The following is a 19596-nucleotide window of genomic DNA, read 5'->3' as shown; positions in this document are numbered from 1 at the left end:
ATTGAAGGAGTGCCATGTTGGCAAAGGATGTGCCCTGTGAGGGGAACTGGAGTCGTGCCTGCTGCTGAGGCCCAAGCTGTTCCTGTCTCCCTCCCCAGAGGAGTCAGAGTCACAAAACAACCCCAAATACCACACCACAACCTGTCAAATACTAACTATATGATTTGAACACTGGCTACCCTAAAATGATCTTCTGAAAATATAGTTACTGAACTAGATCATTGCCCATATTTATTGAGTGGAGTAGGAGTGCTGATCTAGGATCAGTTTTGCCTTTCAATTCAGAATGAGTAAGATTATGGACAGGGGGGACCTGATCTTAGAATGATCCTGAATAGGGGTTGTGTGTTGTCAACAATAACTGGTTCAGACAGTGGGGTGTTAGGTTGGCCTAATGATGCTTGATGTTGAATATGAACACACACACTGTATTACACGGTGCCCACAGGGTCATTGACAGACAGGTGAAGGTGGTTTAAATGGCAGGAGTTCAAATCACAATAAAATGCAATATGAAAAGATACAATCCATTATCACTAATGCGGTACTCAGTGGATGCTAAAGACCTTTACCTTGTGCGAGCCGGAACGGCTCCTATGAGCCGATCTCATATTTCTGTAGCATGAGGCGACAAACACACCCACTGAACAGGACGCTAGTCTATCTCCTTAATGCTGATTGCCAAGCAGAGACGCACCGACTCGGCCGGAGATCGAACTCCCAAACTTCAAATCTCAGGACGGACACTCAAACCACAAGGCCCCTGAGTAGTTACTTTACATTGTGTGGTACCAACCACGAGGCAGTCGAGCTAAGTCCTGGGCTACGGTCCAAACACTTAAAAGACCCACCCTATCCCCTCAGCCCTCAAATTAAGTGGACACTTCTGATGACATATCATGACGTCTGACTAGTATACACTTGCAGGGCAAGGGAGGAAGGAATGATTTTTAAATGGACTGCCCTTGGCCGGAAATTCGTCAACATTTCATGTTGAGATCACGAAATCAACTATAAATAGGAGTGATTGTTACACTAATGGATGGTACATTTCATGCTAACATCATGCTTTCATTTGTATTTGGAGCACATTATCAGTTTATAAGTTAGAATGTTAGCAAGCTAAATGTCCCTTACCTTGAGCTAAGAGCTCTTGGGGCATCTAAGTCATCATGGGACATTTTAAGCCTGTCTTCCAGGCTGTATGCCTCCCTCAAAACCACAGCCAATCACATGCAAGCAGCTACAGTGCCTTCAGAAACTATTCATACCCCTTGACTTATTCCATATTTTGTGTTGCAGCCTGAATTTTCTCACGCACAATACCCCATAATGACAGTTTTTTTTATGCAAATGTATTGAAAATGAAATACAGAAATATCTCATTTACATAACTATTCCGACCCCTGAGTCAATACTCTGTAGAAGCACCTTTTGGCAGCGATTACAGCTGTCAGTCTTCCTGGGTAAGTCTCTAAGAGCTTTCCACACCTGGATTCAGGAGTGGGAAAAGTACCCAATTGTCATACTTCAGTAAAAGTAGAGATGCCTTTTTAATAGAGAATGACTCAAGTGAAAGTCACTTAGTAAAATACTTCTTGAGTATAAGTATTTGGTTTTAAATATACCTCTGTATCAAAGTAAATGTAATAGCTAAATTATACTTAAGTTTATAAAGTATAAATAATTTAAAATTCCTTATATTAAGCAAACCAGACTGCATCCTTTTCTTGTTTTTATTTATTTAGGGATAGCACTCCAACAATCAGACATCATTTATAAATGAAGCATGTGTGTTTAGTGAGTCCGCCAGATCAGAGGCAGTAGGGATAATTTTTCTTAAGTGTGTGAATTGGACCATTTTCCTGTCCCAATAAGCATTCATAATGTAAGGAGTACTTTTGGGTGTCAGGGAAATTGTATGGAGTAAAAAGTACATTATTTTCATTATAGGAAATTAAATGTTAAAATATATATATATATATACTGTATATCACAAAAGTGAGTACACCCCATATTTGAGTATATCTTTTCATGTGACAACACTGAAGAAATTACACTTTGCTACAAAGAAAAGTAGTGAGTGTACAGCTTGTATAACAGTGTAAATTTGCTGTCCCCTCAAAATAACTCAACACAGCCATTAATGTCTAAACCGCTGGCAACAAAAGTGAGTACACCCCTAAGTGAAAATGTCCAAATTGGGCCCAATTTGGACATTTTCACTTAGGGGTGTACTCACTTTTGTACTTTACAACATTTGCCCATGTATTATTCTTCAAGCTCTGTCAAATTGGTTGTTGATCATTGCTAGACAACCATTTTCAGGTCTTACCATAGATTTTCAATTAGATCTAAGTTAATACTGTAACTCGGCCACTCGGGAACTTTCACTGTCTTCTTGGTAAGCAGTTCTCGTGCAGATTTGGCTTTTTGTTTTAGGTTATTCTCCTGCTGAAAGATTAATTAATCTCCCAGTATTTGGTGGAAAAAAGACAATCAGGTTTTCCTAAACGATTTTGCCTGTGCTTAGCTCCATTCAGTTTCTTTTTACCCTGAAAAGTTCCCCAGTCCTTAACAATTACAAGCATACCCATAACATGATGCAGCCCCCACTATGCATGAAAATATGGAGAGTGGTACTCAGTTATGTGTTGTATTGGATTTGCACCAAATATAACACTTTCTATTTTGGACAAAAAAAAGTGAATTGCTTTGACACATTTTTTTCAGTATTCCTTTAGTGCCTTATTGCAAACAGGATGCATGTTTTGGAATATTTGTATTCTTTACAGGCTTCCTTCTTTTCACTCTTTCAATTAGGTTAGTATTGTGGAGTAACTACAATGTTGTTGATCCATCCTCAGTTTTCACCTATCACAGCCATTAAACTCTGTAACTGTTTTAAAGTCACCATTGACCTTATGGTGAAATCCCTGAGCGGTTTCCTTCCTCTCTGGCAACTGAGTTAGGAATGAAGCCTGTATATTTGTTGTTACACTATTCAACGTGTAATTAATAATTTCACCATGCTCAAAGGGATATTCAATATCGGCTTTTTATTATACGAAAACCTCCCTGGTCATTGTGGTTAAATCTTTGTTTGAAATTCACTGCTCGACTGATGTATGTGTGGGGTACAGAGATTAGGTAGTCATTCAAAAATCATGTAATTTTTAAATGTAATTGCACACGAAGTCCATTCAACTTATTATGTAACTTGTTAAGCACATTTCTACGCTTGCTATAACAAAGTGGTTGAATACTTATTGACTCAAGACATTTCAGATTTTCATATTTGATTCATTTGCAAAAAATGTATAAACCTAATTCCACTTTGATGTTATTTTGTATTGTGTGCAGTCCAATGACAATACATCTCAATTGAATCGATTTTATATTCGGGCTGTAACACAACAAAATGAGGAGGGGGTCAAGGGGACACTTTCTGAAGGCACTTTAACTTGGCTAGTCTTGTTAGCGAGCTTGTTATATGCTGGTTGTTAGCTTGCATAAGTGATATGTGTACTATTATAAGGGACACTTACCATTTTTTTTATGGATAATATTTCAATTAAGTGGGGGAGCTCTATTCCTGGCAGGCTGATCAGTTTCAATAGCAGCCTCAGAGGCTGATGTCAGGATGCTGCTTTGTAGGCTGTTTCATGGATAAAGCTCCTTGCTGGCAGATTAGCAGTCAGTGCTTTATGTCAAATAAAATAACATTTTATTGGCCACGTACTGTACACATGGTTAGCAGATGTTGTTGCGAGTGTAGCAAAATGCTTGTGCTTCTAGTTCCAACAGTGCAGCAATATCTAACATGTATCTAACAATTCCACAACAACTACCTAATACACACAAATCTAAGTAAGGAATGGAATAAGAATATATACATATATGGATGAGCAATGACAGAGCAGCATAGGCAAGATGTAATAGATGGTATAAAATACAGTATATACACTACTGTTCAAAAGTTTGGGCTCACTTAGAAATGTCCTTTGAAGAAAAGCAAAATAAATTGTCCATTAAAATAACATCAAATTGATCAGAAATTCAGTGTAGACATTAATGTTGTAAATGACTATTGTAGCTGGAAACTGATATTTTTATTTGAATATCTACATAGGCGCACAGAGGCCTTGGGCAGGTAGTTTGCCCCCAGTGATGCCTTATGCAGACTGTACCACCCTCTGGAGAGCCTTGTGATTGTGGGCGGTGCGGTTGCCATACCAGGCGGTCATACAGCCCGACAGGATGCTCTCAATTGTGCATCTGTAGAAGTTTGTGAGAGTCTTAGGTGACAAGCCACATTTCTTGAGCCTCCTGAGGTTGAAGAGCCGCTGTTGCGCAGCCTTTACCACACTGTCTGTGTGGGTGGAACATTTCAGTTTGTCCGTGATGTGTATGCCGAGGAACTTAAAACTTTCCACCTTCTCCACTGCTCTCCCGTCGATGTGGATAGGGGGTGCTCCCTCTGATGTTTCCTGAAGTCCATGATCATCTCCTTTGTTTTGTTGATGTTGAGTAAGAGGTTGTTTTGCTGACACTACACTCCGAGTGCTCTCAGTTCCTTCCTATAGGCCATCTCGTCGTTGTTGGTAATCAAGCCTCCTAGTGGTGTGTCATCTGCAAACTTGATGATTGAGTTGGAGGCGTGCATGGCAACACAGTCATGGGTGAACAGGGAGTACACCCCCCTGTAGGGGGTTTAGCACGCACCCTTGTGGGGCCCCAGTGTTGAGGATCAACGAAGTGGAGATGTTGTTACCTACCCTCACCACCTGGGGGCGGCCCATCAGAAAGTCCAGGACCCAATTGCATAGGGCGGGTTTGAGACCAGGGCAGTGTGCAGTGTTATGGCGATTTCATCGTCTGTGGACCTATTGTGGTGGTAAGCAAATAGAAGTGGGTCTAGGGTGACAGGTAAGGTTGAGGTGATATGATCCTTGACTAGTCTTTCAAAGCACTTCATGATGACAGAAGTGAGTGCTATGGTGTGATTAGTCATTTAGTTCAGTTACCTTTGCCTTCTTGGGTTCAGGAATAATGGTGGCCAACTTGAAGCATGAGGAGACAACAGACTGGGATAGAGAGTGATTAAATATGTCCTTAAACACCCAGCTGGTCTGCGCATGCTCTGAGGACGCGGCTAGGGTTGCCGTCTGGGCCGGCAGCTTTGCGAGGGTTAACGCGTTTAATTGTCTTTCTCACGTCGGCCACGGAGAAGGAGAGCTGTGGCACTGTATTATCCTCAAAGAGGGCGACGGTGTTTAGTTTGTCTGGAAGCAAGACGTCGGTGTGCATGAAGTGGCTGGTTTTCTTTTTTTAGTCCGTGATTGTCTTTAGACCCTGCCACATACGTCTCGTGTTTGAGCCATTGATTTGAGATTCCACTTTGTCTCTGTACGGACATTTCGCTTGTTTGATTGCCTTGCTTAGGGAATAACTACACTGTTTGTATTCGGTCCATATTCCCAGTCGCCTTGCCATGGTTAAATGCGGTGGTTTGCGCTTTCAGTTTTGCACGAATGCTGCCATCTATCCACGGTTTCTGGTTAGGGTAGGTTTTAAAAGTCAGTGTGTACAACATCTCCTATGCACCTCCATATAAACTCACTCACCGATTCAGTATATGATCAAGACTGGGTGGGCTCTATTTCTGGCAGGCTGATCAGATTAAATAGCCACCTTAGAGGCTGATAAGTCAGGATGCTGCTCAGTAGGCTGTCTGCAAGGAGCCTTACCTATAAAACCGCCCACAAGGCAGCATCCTGTCTTAATTTCAGCCTCAGAGTATTTGAATCTAATCAATCTGTAAGGAATGGAGCTCACCCCCTGTAAATGTAAATATTAAAAAGTAAATGTCCCTTATACACATATCAGTTATGCAAGCTGACAACCAGCACAAATAACAAGCTAGCTTGCTAGCTATTTAGCTAGCTAACAAGACTACATAGCTAACTAGCTAGTTCACAAGACTAGCAAAGTTAGCTGCGTTGTTGCTTGCATGCAATTGGCTATGGTCTTGGGGGCGGCTTGCAGCCTGGGAGGCGGGGCTGCCTGTCAGGCATCGTTCAGGGCTTCAATGCCCTGTGATCAACGCAGCCACAGGGCTCCTTGATGAAATGGTTATCGTGCATCTGAACAAATGAATGGATGATGCGAGGTACTTTTGTCATATCGTGATCATGAGATAAATAAGTTGTGATCTCAACATAACGAGGGAACTATTTAAACAAAAATCCATATGACCATCCTAGTACAGCCAATAATTTTGGGTCACCTGTGCCTCCAAATCTCTTGGGAATATCCTACTACGATACACTTGTGGGCTATTTTGAATAGCTTTTTGTAGCTGTATGATTTAACTGTGTGCTTTGCATCTCGCCTTTTATTTTTCCTTTCACTGAACATGCTCACAAATACACTTGTTCAGCAGGGACTGAATTCTCCCGCATATCAAGTGTGACAGGGGTTTTCTCGGTTAAGGAATAAGTATGACTTAATTGCCAGAGTTTGTCTTCATACCAACAAAGAACAGCTGGAGCTGCTGGATAGCTGGTGTATTGTAGAATGCAGCTGTGAGGTGGGAAAAGAGTAGCCTTGTGTCTCTTGCTTTTGGCTTGTAGGAGCCACCGTCTGTCATTGGACTCAAACTGGTCTCTGTATAGAGAACCATACATGCATATTGTAGAACTAGTCAGTATAGCCCTTACATGCAGAGTAGTTGCAATGGCTACACCATAGCACCTGCTATCCATAGCAGAGAACCATAGGCCTGTGCTTGTGTCATTGATCCAAGCAAATGAGAGTACTTTACAGGGATGAGTTGATATTGAACATAAAATAATGATCAAAGACTAGAGCGATATCTGAATGAGAGTGACTGTTGGTTGACTTGAGTGTCCACACATTGTGCAGCAGCTTGTTTCAGTGTGTGGTGCCTCCGGTGGGGCAGAACATGTCACTGCACAGGCCGTCACATTCGCCACAGGCCATTTTGCATCCTTATATTCCTTGAGATCTGTTCATCACATTCAAATGGCAGTCAGGGAGTGTTTGACGGTTGAATGTCCGTAGCTGTTGTAATTCCCTATTTACAAAACATGTTGCCCACACATCTATTCGGACCATTAACCACTGCTGAAGAAGTTCCTCCAGGGAGATCTAAAGAAGTGACTGAAGTGGATGTATTGAATACATGTCTGGCTTGGGCATCCAGACTTCCATTATTTAAGCCATCTCGACATTGACTGAATACAATTGGGTGTAATTCCTTTTGCCCAAACCCTGGTGTGAAGCAACGTGAAAGAGTGAGTGTGATTTGAATAATGTTATATGATTTATCCTGTGTGTGCAGGGACATGCTAATCACGGACTTGGCTGCCACAGTAACCTACATGGGACTATGTGAGGAGGTGAGGGTGATGTGCAGCCTGGCCCGGCAGCAGCCAATCACTCTCAAGTGGATCGACGATGAGGGTATGTTGGTCTCGCACCGGTGGGTGGGAAAAAATGCAGTTGAACTTAACTACATGTGTATGAAATAAGTGAATAATCTGTGTTTGTGTCCCATAGGAGACCCATGTACCATCTCCTCTCAGATGGAACTGCAGGAGGCCTTCCGGATCTACAGCCGCAACAGGAACTCAGGACTCCTGCTGCACGGTCAGTTAGGGCTCTGTCTGTCTGCACTCATTTCTCTGTCGCTTTACCTCTACTTCTCTTTTCACCTCCTCCTCTACTTCCCTTTTCACTTACTCTTCTCTGTTCTCTTTTCACCTCCTCTTCTCTTCTCTTTTCACCTACTTTTCTCTGTTCCCTTTTTACCTCCTCTTCTCTGTTCTCTTTTTACCTCCTCTCTGTTCTCTTTTCACATCCTCCTCTTTTCACCTCCTCCTCTCTGTTCTCTTTTTACCTCCTCTTCTCTGTTCTCTTTTTACCTCTTCTCTGTTCTCTTTTCACCAAATAGAACAGAAAAGAGGAGGTGAAAAGAGAACAGAGAGGAGGAGGTGAAAAGAGGAGGTGAAAAGAGAACAGAGGATGAGGTGAAAAGAGAACAGGAGGTGAAAAGAGAACAGAGCTCTGTTCTCTTTTCACCTCCTGTTCTCTTTTCACCTCATCCTCTGTTCACCTCCTCCTCTTTTCACCTCCTCCTCTCTGTTCTCTTTTCACCTCCTCTTTTCTGTTCTATTTTCACCTCCTCTGTTCTCTTTTCACCTCCTCCTCTCTGTTCTCTTTTCACCTCCTGTTCTCTTTTCACCTCATCCTCTGTTCACCTCCTCCTCTTTTCACCTCCTCCTCTCTGTTCTCTTTTCACCTCCTCTTTTCTGTTCTATTTTCACCTCCTCTGTTCTCTTTTCTCCTCTCTTCTCTTTTCACCTCCTCTTCTCTGTTCTCTTTTCACCTCCTCTTCTCTGTTCTCTTTTCACCTCCTCTTCTTTGTTCTCTTTTCACCTCTTCTCTGTTCTCTTTTCACCTCATCCTCTTTTCACCTCCTCCTCTCTGTTCTCTTTTCACCTTCTTCTCTCTTTTCACCTTCTCCTCTCTTTTCACCTCCTCTTCTCTGTTCTCTTTTCACCTCCTCTTCTCTGTTCTCTTTTCACCTCCTCTGTTCTCTTTTCACCTCATCCTTTTTTCACCTCCTCCTCTCTGTTCTCTTTTCACCTTCTCCTCTCTTCACCTCCTCTTCTCTGTTCTCTTTTTACCTCCTCCTCTCTGTTCTCTTTTCACCTCCTCTTCTCTGTTCTCTTTTCACCTCCTCTTCTCTGTTCTCTTTTTACCTCCTCTTCTCTGTTCTCTTTTCACCTCTTCTCTGTTCTCTTTTCACCTCCTCCTCTCTTCTCTTTTCACCTCATCTTCTGTTCTCTTTTCACCTCCTCTTCTCTGTTCTCTTTTCACCAAATAGAACAGAAAAGAGGAGGTGAAAAGAGAACAGAGAGGAGGAGGTGAAAAGAGAACAGAGGATGAGGTGAAAAGAGAACAGGAGGGGAAAAGAGAACAGAGCTCTGTTCTCTTTTCACCTCCTGTTCTCTTTTCACTTCATCCTCTGTTCACCTCCTCCTCTTTTCACCTCCTCCTCTCTGTTCTCTTTTCACCTCCTGTTCTCTTTTCACCTCATCCTCTTTTCACCTCCTCCTCTCTGTTCTCTTTTCACCTTCTCCTCTCTTTTCACCATCTCCTCTCTTTTCACCACCTCTTCTCTGTTCACTTTTCACCTCCTCTTCTCTGTTCTCTTTTCACCTCCTCTTCTCTGTTCTCTTTTCACCTTCTCCTCTCTTCTCTTTTCTCCTCTCTTCTCTTTTCTCCTCTCTTCTCTTTTCACCTCCTCTACTCTGTTCTCTTTTCACCTCCTCTTCTCTGTTCTCTTTTCACCTCCTCTTCTTTGTTCTCTTTTCACCTCTTCTCTGTTCTCTTTTCACCTCATCCTCTTTGTTCTCTTTTCACCTTCTTCTCTCTTTTCACCTTCTCCTCTCTTTTCACCTCCTCTTCTCTGTTCTCTTTTCACCTCCTCTTCTCTGTTCTCTTTTCACCTTCTCCTCTCTTCTCTTTTCACCTCCTCTTCTCTGTTCTCTTTTCACCTCCTCTTCTCTGTTCTCTTTTCACCTCCTCTGTTCTCTTTTCACCTCATCCTCTTTTCACCTCCTCTCTGTTCTCTTTTCACCTTCTCCTCTCTTCACCTCCTCTTCTGTTCTCTTTTTACCTCCTCTTGTCTGTTCTCTTTTTACCTCCTCTCTGTTCTCTTTTCACATCCTCTTCTCCGTTCTCTTTTCACCTCCTCCTCTCTGTTTTCTTTTTACCTCCTCCCCTCTGTTCTCTTTTCACCTCCTCTTCTCTGTTCTCTTTTTACCTCCTCTTCTCTGTTCTCTTTTCACCTCCTCTTCTCTGTTCTCTTTTCACCTCCTCCTCTCTTCTCTTTTCACCTCATCTTCTGTTCTCTTTTCACCTCCTCTTCTCTGTTCTCTTTTCACCAAATAGAACAGAAAAGAGGAGGTGAAAAGAGAACAGAGAGGAGGAGGTGAAAAGAGAACAGAGGATGAGGTGAAAAGAGAACAGGAGGTGAAAAGAGAACAGAGCTCTGTTCTCTTTTCACCTCCTGTTCTCTTTTCACCTCCTGTTCTCTTTTCACCTCATCCTCTGTTCACCTCCTCCTCTTTTCACCTCCTCCTCTCTGTTCTCTTTTCACCTCCTCTTTTCTGTTCTATTTTCACCTCCTCTTCTCTGTTCTCTTTTCACCTCCTCCTCTCTGTTCTCTTTTCACCTCCTCTTCTCTGTTCTCTTTTCACCTCATCCTCTTTTCACCTCCTCCTCTCTGTTCTCTTTTCACCTTCTCCTCTCTTTTCACCATCTCCTCTCTTTTCACCACCTCTTCTCTGTTCTCTTTTCACCTCCTCTTCTCTGTTCTCTTTTCACCTCCTCTTCTCTGTTCTCTTTTCACCTTCTCTCTTCTCTTTTCACCTCCTCTGTTCTCTTTTCACCTCCTCTTCTCTGTTCTCTTTTCACCTCATCTTCTCTGTTCTCTTTTCACCTCTTCTTTGTTCTCTTTTCACCTCTTCTCTGTTCTCTTTTCACCTCATCCTCTTTTCACCTCCTCCTCTCTGTTCTCTTTTCACCTTCTCCTCTCTTCTCACCTCCTCTTCTCTGTTCTCTTTTCACCTCCTCCTCTCTGTTCTCTTTTCACCTTCTCCTCTCTTTTCACCTCCTCTTCTCTGTTCTCTTTTCACCTCCTCTTCTCTGTTCTCTTTTCACCTCCTCTTCTCTGTTCTCTTTTCACCTTCTCCTCTCTTCTCTTTTCACCTCCTCTTCTCTGTTCTCTTTTCACCTCCTCTTCTCTGTTCTCTTTTCACCTCCTGTTCTCTTTTCACCTCTTCTTTGTTCTCTTTTCACCTCATCCTCTTTTCACCTCCTCTTCTCTGTTCTCTTTTCACCTCTTCTTTGTTCTCTTTTCACCTTCTCCTCTCTTCACCTCCTCTTCTCTGTTCTCTTTTCACCTCAGAAAAGAGGAGGTGAAAAGAGAACAGCGAGGAGGAGGTGAAAAGAGGAGGAGAAAAGAGAACAGAGTATGAGGTGAAAAGAGAACAGAGAGGAGGAGGTGAAAAGAGGAGGAGGTGAAAAGAGAACAGAGAGGAGGAGGTGAAAAGAGGAGGAGGTGAAAAGAGAACAGAGGATGAGGTGAAAAGAGAACAGGAGGTGAAAAGAGAACAGAGAAGCTCTGTTCTCTTTTCACCTCCTGTTCTCTTTTCACCTCATCCTCTGTTCTCTTTTCACCTCCTCTTTTCTGTTCTATTTTCACCTCCTCTTCTCTGTTCTCTTTTCACCTCCTCTTCGCTGTTCTCTTTTCACCTCCTCTTCGCTGTTCTCTTTTCACCTCCTCTTCGCTGTTCTCTTTTCACCTCCTCTTCGCTGTTCTCTTTTCACCTCCTCTTCACTGTTCTCTTTTTACCTCCTCTTCTCTGTTCTCTTTTTACCTCCTCTCTGTTCTCTTTTCACATCCTCTTCTCCGTTCTCTTTTCACCTCCTCCTCTCTGTTTTCTTTTTACCTCCTCCCCTCTGTTCTCTTTTCACCTCCTCTTCTCTGTTCTCTTTTTACCTCCTCTTCTCTGTTCTCTTTTCACCTCCTCTTCTCTGTTCTCTTTTCACCTCCTCTTTTCTGTTCTATTTTCACCTCTTCTCTGTTCTCTTTTCACCTCCTCCTCTCTGTTCTCTTTTCACCTCCTCTTCTCTGTTCTCTTTTCACCTCATCCTCTTTTCACCTCCTCCTCTCTGTTCTCTTTTCACCTTCTTCTCTCTTTTCACCATCTCCTCTCTTTTCACCACCTCTTCTCTGTTCTCTTTTCACCTCCTCTTCTCTGTTCTCTTTTCACCTCCTCTTCTCTGTTCTCTTTTCACCTTCTCCTCTCTTCTCTTTTCACCTCCTCTGTTCTCTTTTCACCTCCTCTTCTCTGTTCTCTTTTCACCTCCTCTTCTCTGTTCTCTTTTCACCTCTTCTTTGTTCTCTTTTCACCTCTTCTCTGTTCTCTTTTCACCTCATCCTCTTTTCACCTCCTCCTCTCTGTTCTCTTTTCACCTTCTCCTCTCTTCTCACCTCCTCTTCTCTGTTCTCTTTTCACCTCCTCCTCTCTGTTCTCTTTTCACCTTCTCCTCTCTTTTCACCTCCTCTTCTCTGTTCTCTTTCACCTCCTCTTCTCTGTTCTCTTTTCACCTCCTCTTCTCTGTTCTCTTTTCACCTCCTCTTCTCTGTTCTCTTTTCACCTTCTCCTCTCTTCTCTTTTCACCTCCTCTTCTCTGTTCTCTTTTCACCTCCTCTTCTCTGTTCTCTTTTCACCTCCTCTTCTCTGTTCTCTTTTCACCTCTTCTTTGTTCTCTTTTCACCTCTGTTCTCTTTTCACCTCATCCTCTTTTCACCTCCTCCTCTCTGTTCTCTTTTCACCTTCTCCTCTCTTCACCTCCTCTTCTCTGTTCTCTTTTCACCCCCTCTTCTCTGTTCTCTTTTCACCTCCTCTTCTCTGTTCTCTTTTCACCTCAGAAAAGAGGAGGTGAAAAGAGGAGGTGAAAAGAAAACAGAGTATGAGGTGAAAAGAGAACAGAGAGGAGGAGGTGAAAAGAGGAGGAGGTGAAAAGAGAACAGAGAGGAGGAGGTGAAAAGAGGAGGAGGTGAAAAGAGAACAGAGGATGAGGTGAAAAGAGAACAGGAGGTGAAAAGAGAACAGAGCTTCTCTGTTCTCTTTTCACCTCCTGTTCTCTTTTCACCTCATCCTCTGTTCTCTTTTCACCTCCTCTTTTCTGTTCTATTTTCACCTCCTCTTCTCTGTTCTCTTTTCACCTCCTCTTCGCTGTTCTCTTTTCACCTCCTCTTCGCTGTTCTCTTTTCACCTCCTCTTCGCTGTTCTCTTTTCACCTCCTCTTCGCTGTTCTCTTTTCACCTCCTCTTCGCTGTTCTCTTTTTACCTCCTCTTCTCTGTTCTCTTTTTACCTCCTCTCTGTTCTCTTTTCACATCCTCTTCTCCGTTCTCTTTTCACCTCCTCCTCTCTGTTTTCTTTTTACCTCCTCCCCTCTGTTCTCTTTTCACCTCCTCTTCTCTGTTCTCTTTTTACCTCCTCTTCTCTGTTCTCTTTTCACCTCCTCTTCTCTGTTCTCTTTTCACCTCATCTTCTGTTCTCTTTTCACCTCCTCTTCTCTGTTCTCTTTTCACCAAATAGAACAGAAAAGAGGAGGTGAAAAGAGAACAGAGAGGAGGAGGTGAAAAGAGAACAGAGGATGAGGTGAAAAGAGAACAGGAGGTGAAAAGAGAACAGAGCTCTGTTCTCTTTTCACCTCCTGTTCTCTTTTCACCTCCTGTTCTCTTTTCACCTCATCCTCTGTTCACCTCCTCCTCTTTTCACCTCCTCTTCTCTGTTCTCTTTTCACCTCCTCTTCTCTGTTCTCTTTTCACCTCCTCCTCTCTGTTCTCTTTTCACCTCCTCTTCTCTGTTCTCTTTTCACCTCATCCTCTTTTCACCTCCTCCTCTCTGTTCTCTTTTCACCTTCTCCTCTCTTTTCAGCATCTCCTCTCTTTTCACCACCTCTTCTCTGTTCTCTTTTCACCTCATCCTCTTTTCACCTCCTCCTCTCTGTTCTCTTTTCACCTTCTCCTCTCTTCTCACCTCCTCTTCTCTGTTCTCTTTTCACCTCCTCCTCTCTGTTCTCTTTTCACCTTCTCCTCTCTTTTCACCTCCTCTTCTCTGTTCTCTTTTCACCTCCTCTTCTCTGTTCTCTTTTCACCTCCTCTTCTCTGTTCTCTTTTCACCTTCTCCTCTCTTCTCTTTTCACCTCCTCTTCTCTGTTCTCTTTTCACCTCCTCTTCTCTGTTCTCTTTTCACCTCCTGTTCTCTTTTCACCTCTTCTTTGTTCTCTTTTCACCTCATCCTCTTTTCACCTCCTCTTCTCTGTTCTCTTTTCACCTCTTCTTTGTTCTCTTTTCACCTTCTCCTCTCTTCACCTCCTCTTCTCTGTTCTCTTTTCACCTCAGAAAAGAGGAGGTGAAAAGAGAACAGCGAGGAGGAGGTGAAAAGAGGAGGAGAAAAGAGAACAGAGTATGAGGTGAAAAGAGAACAGAGAGGAGGAGGTGAAAAGAGGAGGAGGTGAAAAGAGAACAGAGAGGAGGAGGTGAAAAGAGGAGGAGGTGAAAAGAGAACAGAGGATGAGGTGAAAAGAGAACAGGAGGTGAAAAGAGAACAGAGAAGCTCTGTTCTCTTTTCACCTCCTGTTCTCTTTTCACCTCATCCTCTGTTCTCTTTTCACCTCCTCTTTTCTGTTCTATTTTCACCTCCTCTTCTCTGTTCTCTTTTCACCTCCTCTTCGCTGTTCTCTTTTCACCTCCTCTTCGCTGTTCTCTTTTCACCTCCTCTTCGCTGTTCTCTTTTCACCTCCTCTTCGCTGTTCTCTTTTCACCTCCTCTTCACTGTTCTCTTTTTACCTCCTCTTCTCTGTTCTCTTTTTACCTCCTCTCTGTTCTCTTTTCACATCCTCTTCTCCGTTCTCTTTTCACCTCCTCCTCTCTGTTTTCTTTTTACCTCCTCCCCTCTGTTCTCTTTTCACCTCCTCTTCTCTGTTCTCTTTTTACCTCCTCTTCTCTGTTCTCTTTTCACCTCCTCTTCTCTGTTCTCTTTTCACCTCCTCTTTTCTGTTCTATTTTCACCTCTTCTCTGTTCTCTTTTCACCTCCTCCTCTCTGTTCTCTTTTCACCTCCTCTTCTCTGTTCTCTTTTCACCTCATCCTCTTTTCACCTCCTCCTCTCTGTTCTCTTTTCACCTTCTTCTCTCTTTTCACCATCTCCTCTCTTTTCACCACCTCTTCTCTGTTCTCTTTTCACCTCCTCTTCTCTGTTCTCTTTTCACCTCCTCTTCTCTGTTCTCTTTTCACCTTCTTCTCTTTTCACCTCCTCTGTTCTCTTTTCACCTCCTCTTCTCTGTTCTCTTTTCACCTCCTCTTCTCTGTTCTCTTTTCACCTCTTCTTTGTTCTCTTTTCACCTCTTCTCTGTTCTCTTTTCACCTCATCCTCTTTTCACCTCCTCCTCTCTGTTCTCTTTTCACCTTCTCCTCTCTTCTCACCTCCTCTTCTCTGTTCTCTTTTCACCTCCTCCTCTCTGTTCTCTTTTCACCTTCTCCTCTCTTTTCACCTCCTCTTCTCTGTTCTCTTTCACCTCCTCTTCTCTGTTCTCTTTTCACCTCCTCTTCTCTGTTCTCTTTTCACCTCCTCTTCTCTGTTCTCTTTTCACCTTCTCCTCTCTTCTCTTTTCACCTCCTCTTCTCTGTTCTCTTTTCACCTCCTCTTCTCTGTTCTCTTTTCACCTCCTCTTCTCTGTTCTCTTTTCACCTCTTCTTTGTTCTCTTTTCACCTCTGTTCTCTTTTCACCTCATCCTCTTTTCACCTCCTCCTCTCTGTTCTCTTTTCACCTTCTCCTCTCTTCACCTCCTCTTCTCTGTTCTCTTTTCACCCCCTCTTCTCTGTTCTCTTTTCACCTCCTCTTCTCTGTTCTCTTTTCACCTCAGAAAAGAGGAGGTGAAAAGAGGAGGTGAAAAGAAAACAGAGTATGAGGTGAAAAGAGAACAGAGAGGAGGAGGTGAAAAGAGGAGGAGGTGAAAAGAGAACAGAGAGGAGGAGGTGAAAAGAGGAGGAGGTGAAAAGAGAACAGAGGATGAGGTGAAAAGAGAACAGGAGGTGAAAAGAGAACAGAGTTCTCTGTTCTCTTTTCACCTCCTGTTCTCTTTTCACCTCATCCTCTGTTCTCTTTTCACCTCCTCTTTTCTGTTCTATTTTCACCTCCTCTTCTCTGTTCTCTTTTCACCTCCTCTTCGCTGTTCTCTTTTCACCTCCTCTTCGCTGTTCTCTTTTCACCTCCTCTTCGCTGTTCTCTTTTCACCTCCTCTTCGCTGTTCTCTTTTCACCTCCTCTTCGCTGTTCTCTTTTTACCTCCTCTTCTCTGTTCTCTTTTTACCTCCTCTCTGTTCTCTTTTCACATCCTCTTCTCCGTTCTCTTTTCACCTCCTCCTCTCTGTTTTCTTTTTACCTCCTCCCCTCTGTTCTCTTTTCACCTCCTCTTCTCTGTTCTCTTTTTACCTCCTCTTCTCTGTTCTCTTTTCACCTCCTCTTCTCTGTTCTCTTTTCACCTCCTCCTCTCTTCTCTTTTCACCTCATCTTCTGTTCTCTTTTCACCTCCTCTTCTCTGTTCTCTTTTCACCAAATAGAACAGAAAAGAGGAGGTGAAAAGAGAACAGAGAGGAGGAGGTGAAAAGAGAACAGAGGATGAGGTGAAAAGAGAACAGGAGGTGAAAAGAGAACAGAGCTCTGTTCTCTTTTCACCTCCTGTTCTCTTTTCACCTCCTGTTCTCTTTTCACCTCATCCTCTGTTCACCTCCTCCTCTTTTCACCTCCTCTTCTCTGTTCTCTTTTCACCTCCTCTTCTCTGTTCTCTTTTCACCTCCTCCTCTCTGTTCTCTTTTCACCTCCTCTTCTCTGTTCTCTTTTCACCTCATCCTCTTTTCACCTCCTCCTCTCTGTTCTCTTTTCACCTTCTCCTCTCTTTTCAGCATCTCCTCTCTTTTCACCACCTCTTCTCTGTTCTCTTTTCACCTCCTCCTCTCTGTTCTCTTTTCACCTTCTCCTCTCTTTTCAGCATCTCCTCTCTTTTCACAACCTCTTCTCTGTTCTCTTTTCACCTTCTCCTCTCTTCTCTTTTCACCTCCTCTGTTCTCTTTTCACCTCCTCTTCTCTGTTCTCTTTTCACCTCCTCTTCTCTGTTCTCTTTTCACCTCTTCTTTGTTCTCTTTTCACCTCTTCTCTGTTCTCTTTTCACCTCATCCTCTTTTCACCTCCTCCTCTCTGTTCTCTTTTCACCTTCTCCTCTCTTTTCACCTCCTCTTCTCTGTTCTCTTTTCACCTCCTCCTCTCTGTTCTCTTTTCACCTTCTCCTCTCTTTTCACCTCCTCTTCTCTGTTCTCTTTTCACCTCCTCTTCTCTGTTCTCTTTTCACCTCCTCTTCTCTGTTCTCTTTTCACCTTCTCCTCTCTTCTCTTTTCACCTCCTCTTCTCTGTTCTCTTTTCACCTCCTCTTCTCTGTTCTCTTTTCACCTCCTCTTCTCTGTTCTCTTTTCACCTCTTCTTTGTTCTCTTTTCACCTCTGTTCTCTTTTCACCTCATCCTCTTTTCACCTCCTCCTCTCTGTTCTCTTTTCACCTTCTCCTCTCTTCACCTCCTCTTCTCTGTTCTCTTTTCACCCCCTCTTCTCTGTTCTCTTTTCACCTCCTCTTCTCTGTTCTCTTTTCACCTCAGAAAAGAGGAGGTGAAAAGAGAACAGCGAGGAGGAGGTGAAAAGAGAACAGAGTATGAGGTGAAAAGAGAACAGAGAGGAGGAGGTGAAAAGAGGAGGAGGTGAAAAGAGAACAGAGAGGAGGAGGTGAAAAGAGGAGGAGGTGAAAAGAGAACAGAGGATGAGGTGAAAAGAGAACAGGAGGTGAAAAGAGAACAGAGCTTCTCTGTTCTCTTTTCACCTCCTGTTCTCTTTTCACCTCATCCTCTTTGTTCTCTTTTCACCTCCTCTTTTCACCTCCTCTTCTCTGTTCTCTTTTCACCTCCTCTTCTCTGTTCTCTTTTCACCTCCTCTTCTCTGTTCTCTTTTCACCTCAGAAAAGAGGAGGTGAAAAGAGAACAGCGAGGAGGAGGTGAAAAGAGGAGGTGAAAAGAGAACAGAGTATGAGGTGAAAAGAGAACAGAGAGGAGGAGGTGAAAAGAGGAGGAGGTGAAAAGAGAACAGAGAGGAGGAGGTGAAAAGAGGAGGAGGTGAAAAGAGAACAGAGGATGAGGTGAAAAGAGAACAGGAGGTGAAAAGAGAACAGAGAAGCTCTGTTCTCTTTTCACCTCCTGTTCTCTTTTCCTCTGTTCTCTTTTCACCTCCTCTTTTCTGTTCTATTTTCACCTCCTCTTCTCTGTTCTCTTTTCACCTCCTCTTCGCTGTTCTCTTTTCACCTCCTCTTCGCTGTTCTCTTTTCACCTCCTCTTCGCTGTTCTCTTTTCACCTCCTCTTCGCTGTTCTCTTTTCACCTCCTCTTCTCTGTTCCCTTTCACCTCCTCTTCTCTGTTCTCTTTTCACCTCATCCTCTTTTCACCTCATCCTCTTTTCACCTCCTCCTCTCTGTTCTCTTTTCACCTCCTCTTTTCACCTCCTCTTCTCTGTTCTCTTTTCACCTCCTCTTCTCTGTTCTCTTTTCACCTCCTCTTCTCTGTTCTCTTTTCACCTCCTCTTCTCTTTTCACCTCCTCTTCTCTGTTCTCTTTTCACCTCTTCTCTGTTCTCTTTTCACCTCCTCTTCTCTGTTCTCTTTTCACCTCCTCTTCTCTGTTCTCTTTTTACCTCCTCCTCTGCAATAATTTTACTATTATCTCAATGCAAATAATTTACTTTTAATTCAGTGGTTTAGGATACATACACATTAATTTGAGTAACCATTAGTTAGTATGTTCAGAGGTTTAGATTGGACATGTCTCTGGGTATTCATAGTTGTCGTTCATCATTCTCTTGCAGTCTTCCCCAGTATCCCAGTGAAGCCAGGTATGCCATGTCCAGGAGAAGACCGTGAGTACTAGTGCTACATATTATACACATGTATTACACCTGGTTTCCCCTGAAGTGAAAACAGGGCTAACAGTCAGTAAATTCCCCTTATCTTTAGAGGCGTGAAGCAGCTTTCTGTATCTAGCTAGCAAACAAACGAGTATTAGCATTATCTTACTGATTGTAAATTAATTGAATAGTTGACTGTGAAATGAAACAATGAAGTTATTTATAGTTAGTTAACCACCTTTCCTTCACTCTTTGGTACTGTAACATGGCATGCTCCTCTACCTTCGTGGTGTTCAGTGTTCACGCCACTAACTGGCAGTTCAGATTCCTCATCCTGTCCTCTGAGGGAGAAACCAAGGCAACCTGGATACAAGGTGTTTGACAACACCACTTGTCTGGCTGTCACAGAAAATTAGACCACCTAGAACAGTGATTCCCAAACTGTGGGGCACGCGAGGGGTCGGTGTCTGGCTTTAAACTTGCTCTTGAAAATTTTAATCATAGAATGCGCAAGATGCATTTTTGAAATTGGGTTGTGCATCATCAGTTCGTCTTGTCATGGTTAGTCTTTGCAAACCTTAGAGAGATATTTACAATTTGTCAGAAACTTCCAGATCAACTAGCCCATGTCAGCTGTTATTTTTCTTATGTTTTTTTAGCCCATTGATATTGTTGTAATTGTTTTGTCACTCAAATAAAAAATTAATACACTTTAGACATAGCAAAATGTTTAGAATTGAAAGAAAATTAGCTTTAAAACTGCAAAATGATCTCCACCAACAAGAGGGGTGTGGACAGTTTGTCATGAACAGTGCTTGTGCACATATATATAGACGTTATATATATTCCCCAATGCTGGAAGACGGGCCCCGAGTTAAAGAGTTTGGGAACCCCTGACCAAGAAGGAAGAGTCACATTAGAAGCTGTTCCCTCACACGGTCTCGTCCCAAACGTCTCTCGAAATTCCCTGCAAACAAACAGAGGTTAGCCT

General features: G+C 43.0%; 1 protein-coding gene and 1 non-coding gene across 3 annotated transcripts in view; one reads left to right on the top strand and one right to left on the bottom strand.

The window, feature by feature from the left end:
- LOC139368337 (protein kinase C zeta type-like) overlaps positions 1 to 19596 on the top strand; it is a 163489-nt gene that overhangs the window by 21082 nt on the left and 122811 nt on the right. Inside the window, exons 2-4 of one of the 2 annotated variants that reach the window (XM_071107098.1) lie at positions 7367 to 7488; positions 7585 to 7674; positions 18567 to 18593. In XM_071107098.1, coding sequence (XP_070963199.1) covers positions 7367 to 7488; positions 7585 to 7674; positions 18567 to 18593 — 239 coding nt within the window. Of the gene's footprint in view, positions 1 to 7366; positions 7489 to 7584; positions 7675 to 18566; positions 18618 to 19596 lie in introns of both variants that reach the window. The other variant, XM_071107097.1, reaches the window with a different exon arrangement.
- LOC139369039 (small nucleolar RNA snR86) lies at positions 17146 to 17878 on the bottom strand. The gene has a single exon (XR_011627041.1). It is a non-coding gene; the product is annotated as a small nucleolar RNA snR86 (small nucleolar RNA).

This window comes from Oncorhynchus clarkii, chromosome 16 (genome assembly GCF_045791955.1).
Source record: "Oncorhynchus clarkii lewisi isolate Uvic-CL-2024 chromosome 16, UVic_Ocla_1.0, whole genome shotgun sequence".
In the NCBI taxonomy this organism is placed as follows: domain Eukaryota; kingdom Metazoa; phylum Chordata; class Actinopteri; order Salmoniformes; family Salmonidae; genus Oncorhynchus; species Oncorhynchus clarkii.
This window is presented reverse-complemented; position numbering and strand designations above follow the sequence as displayed.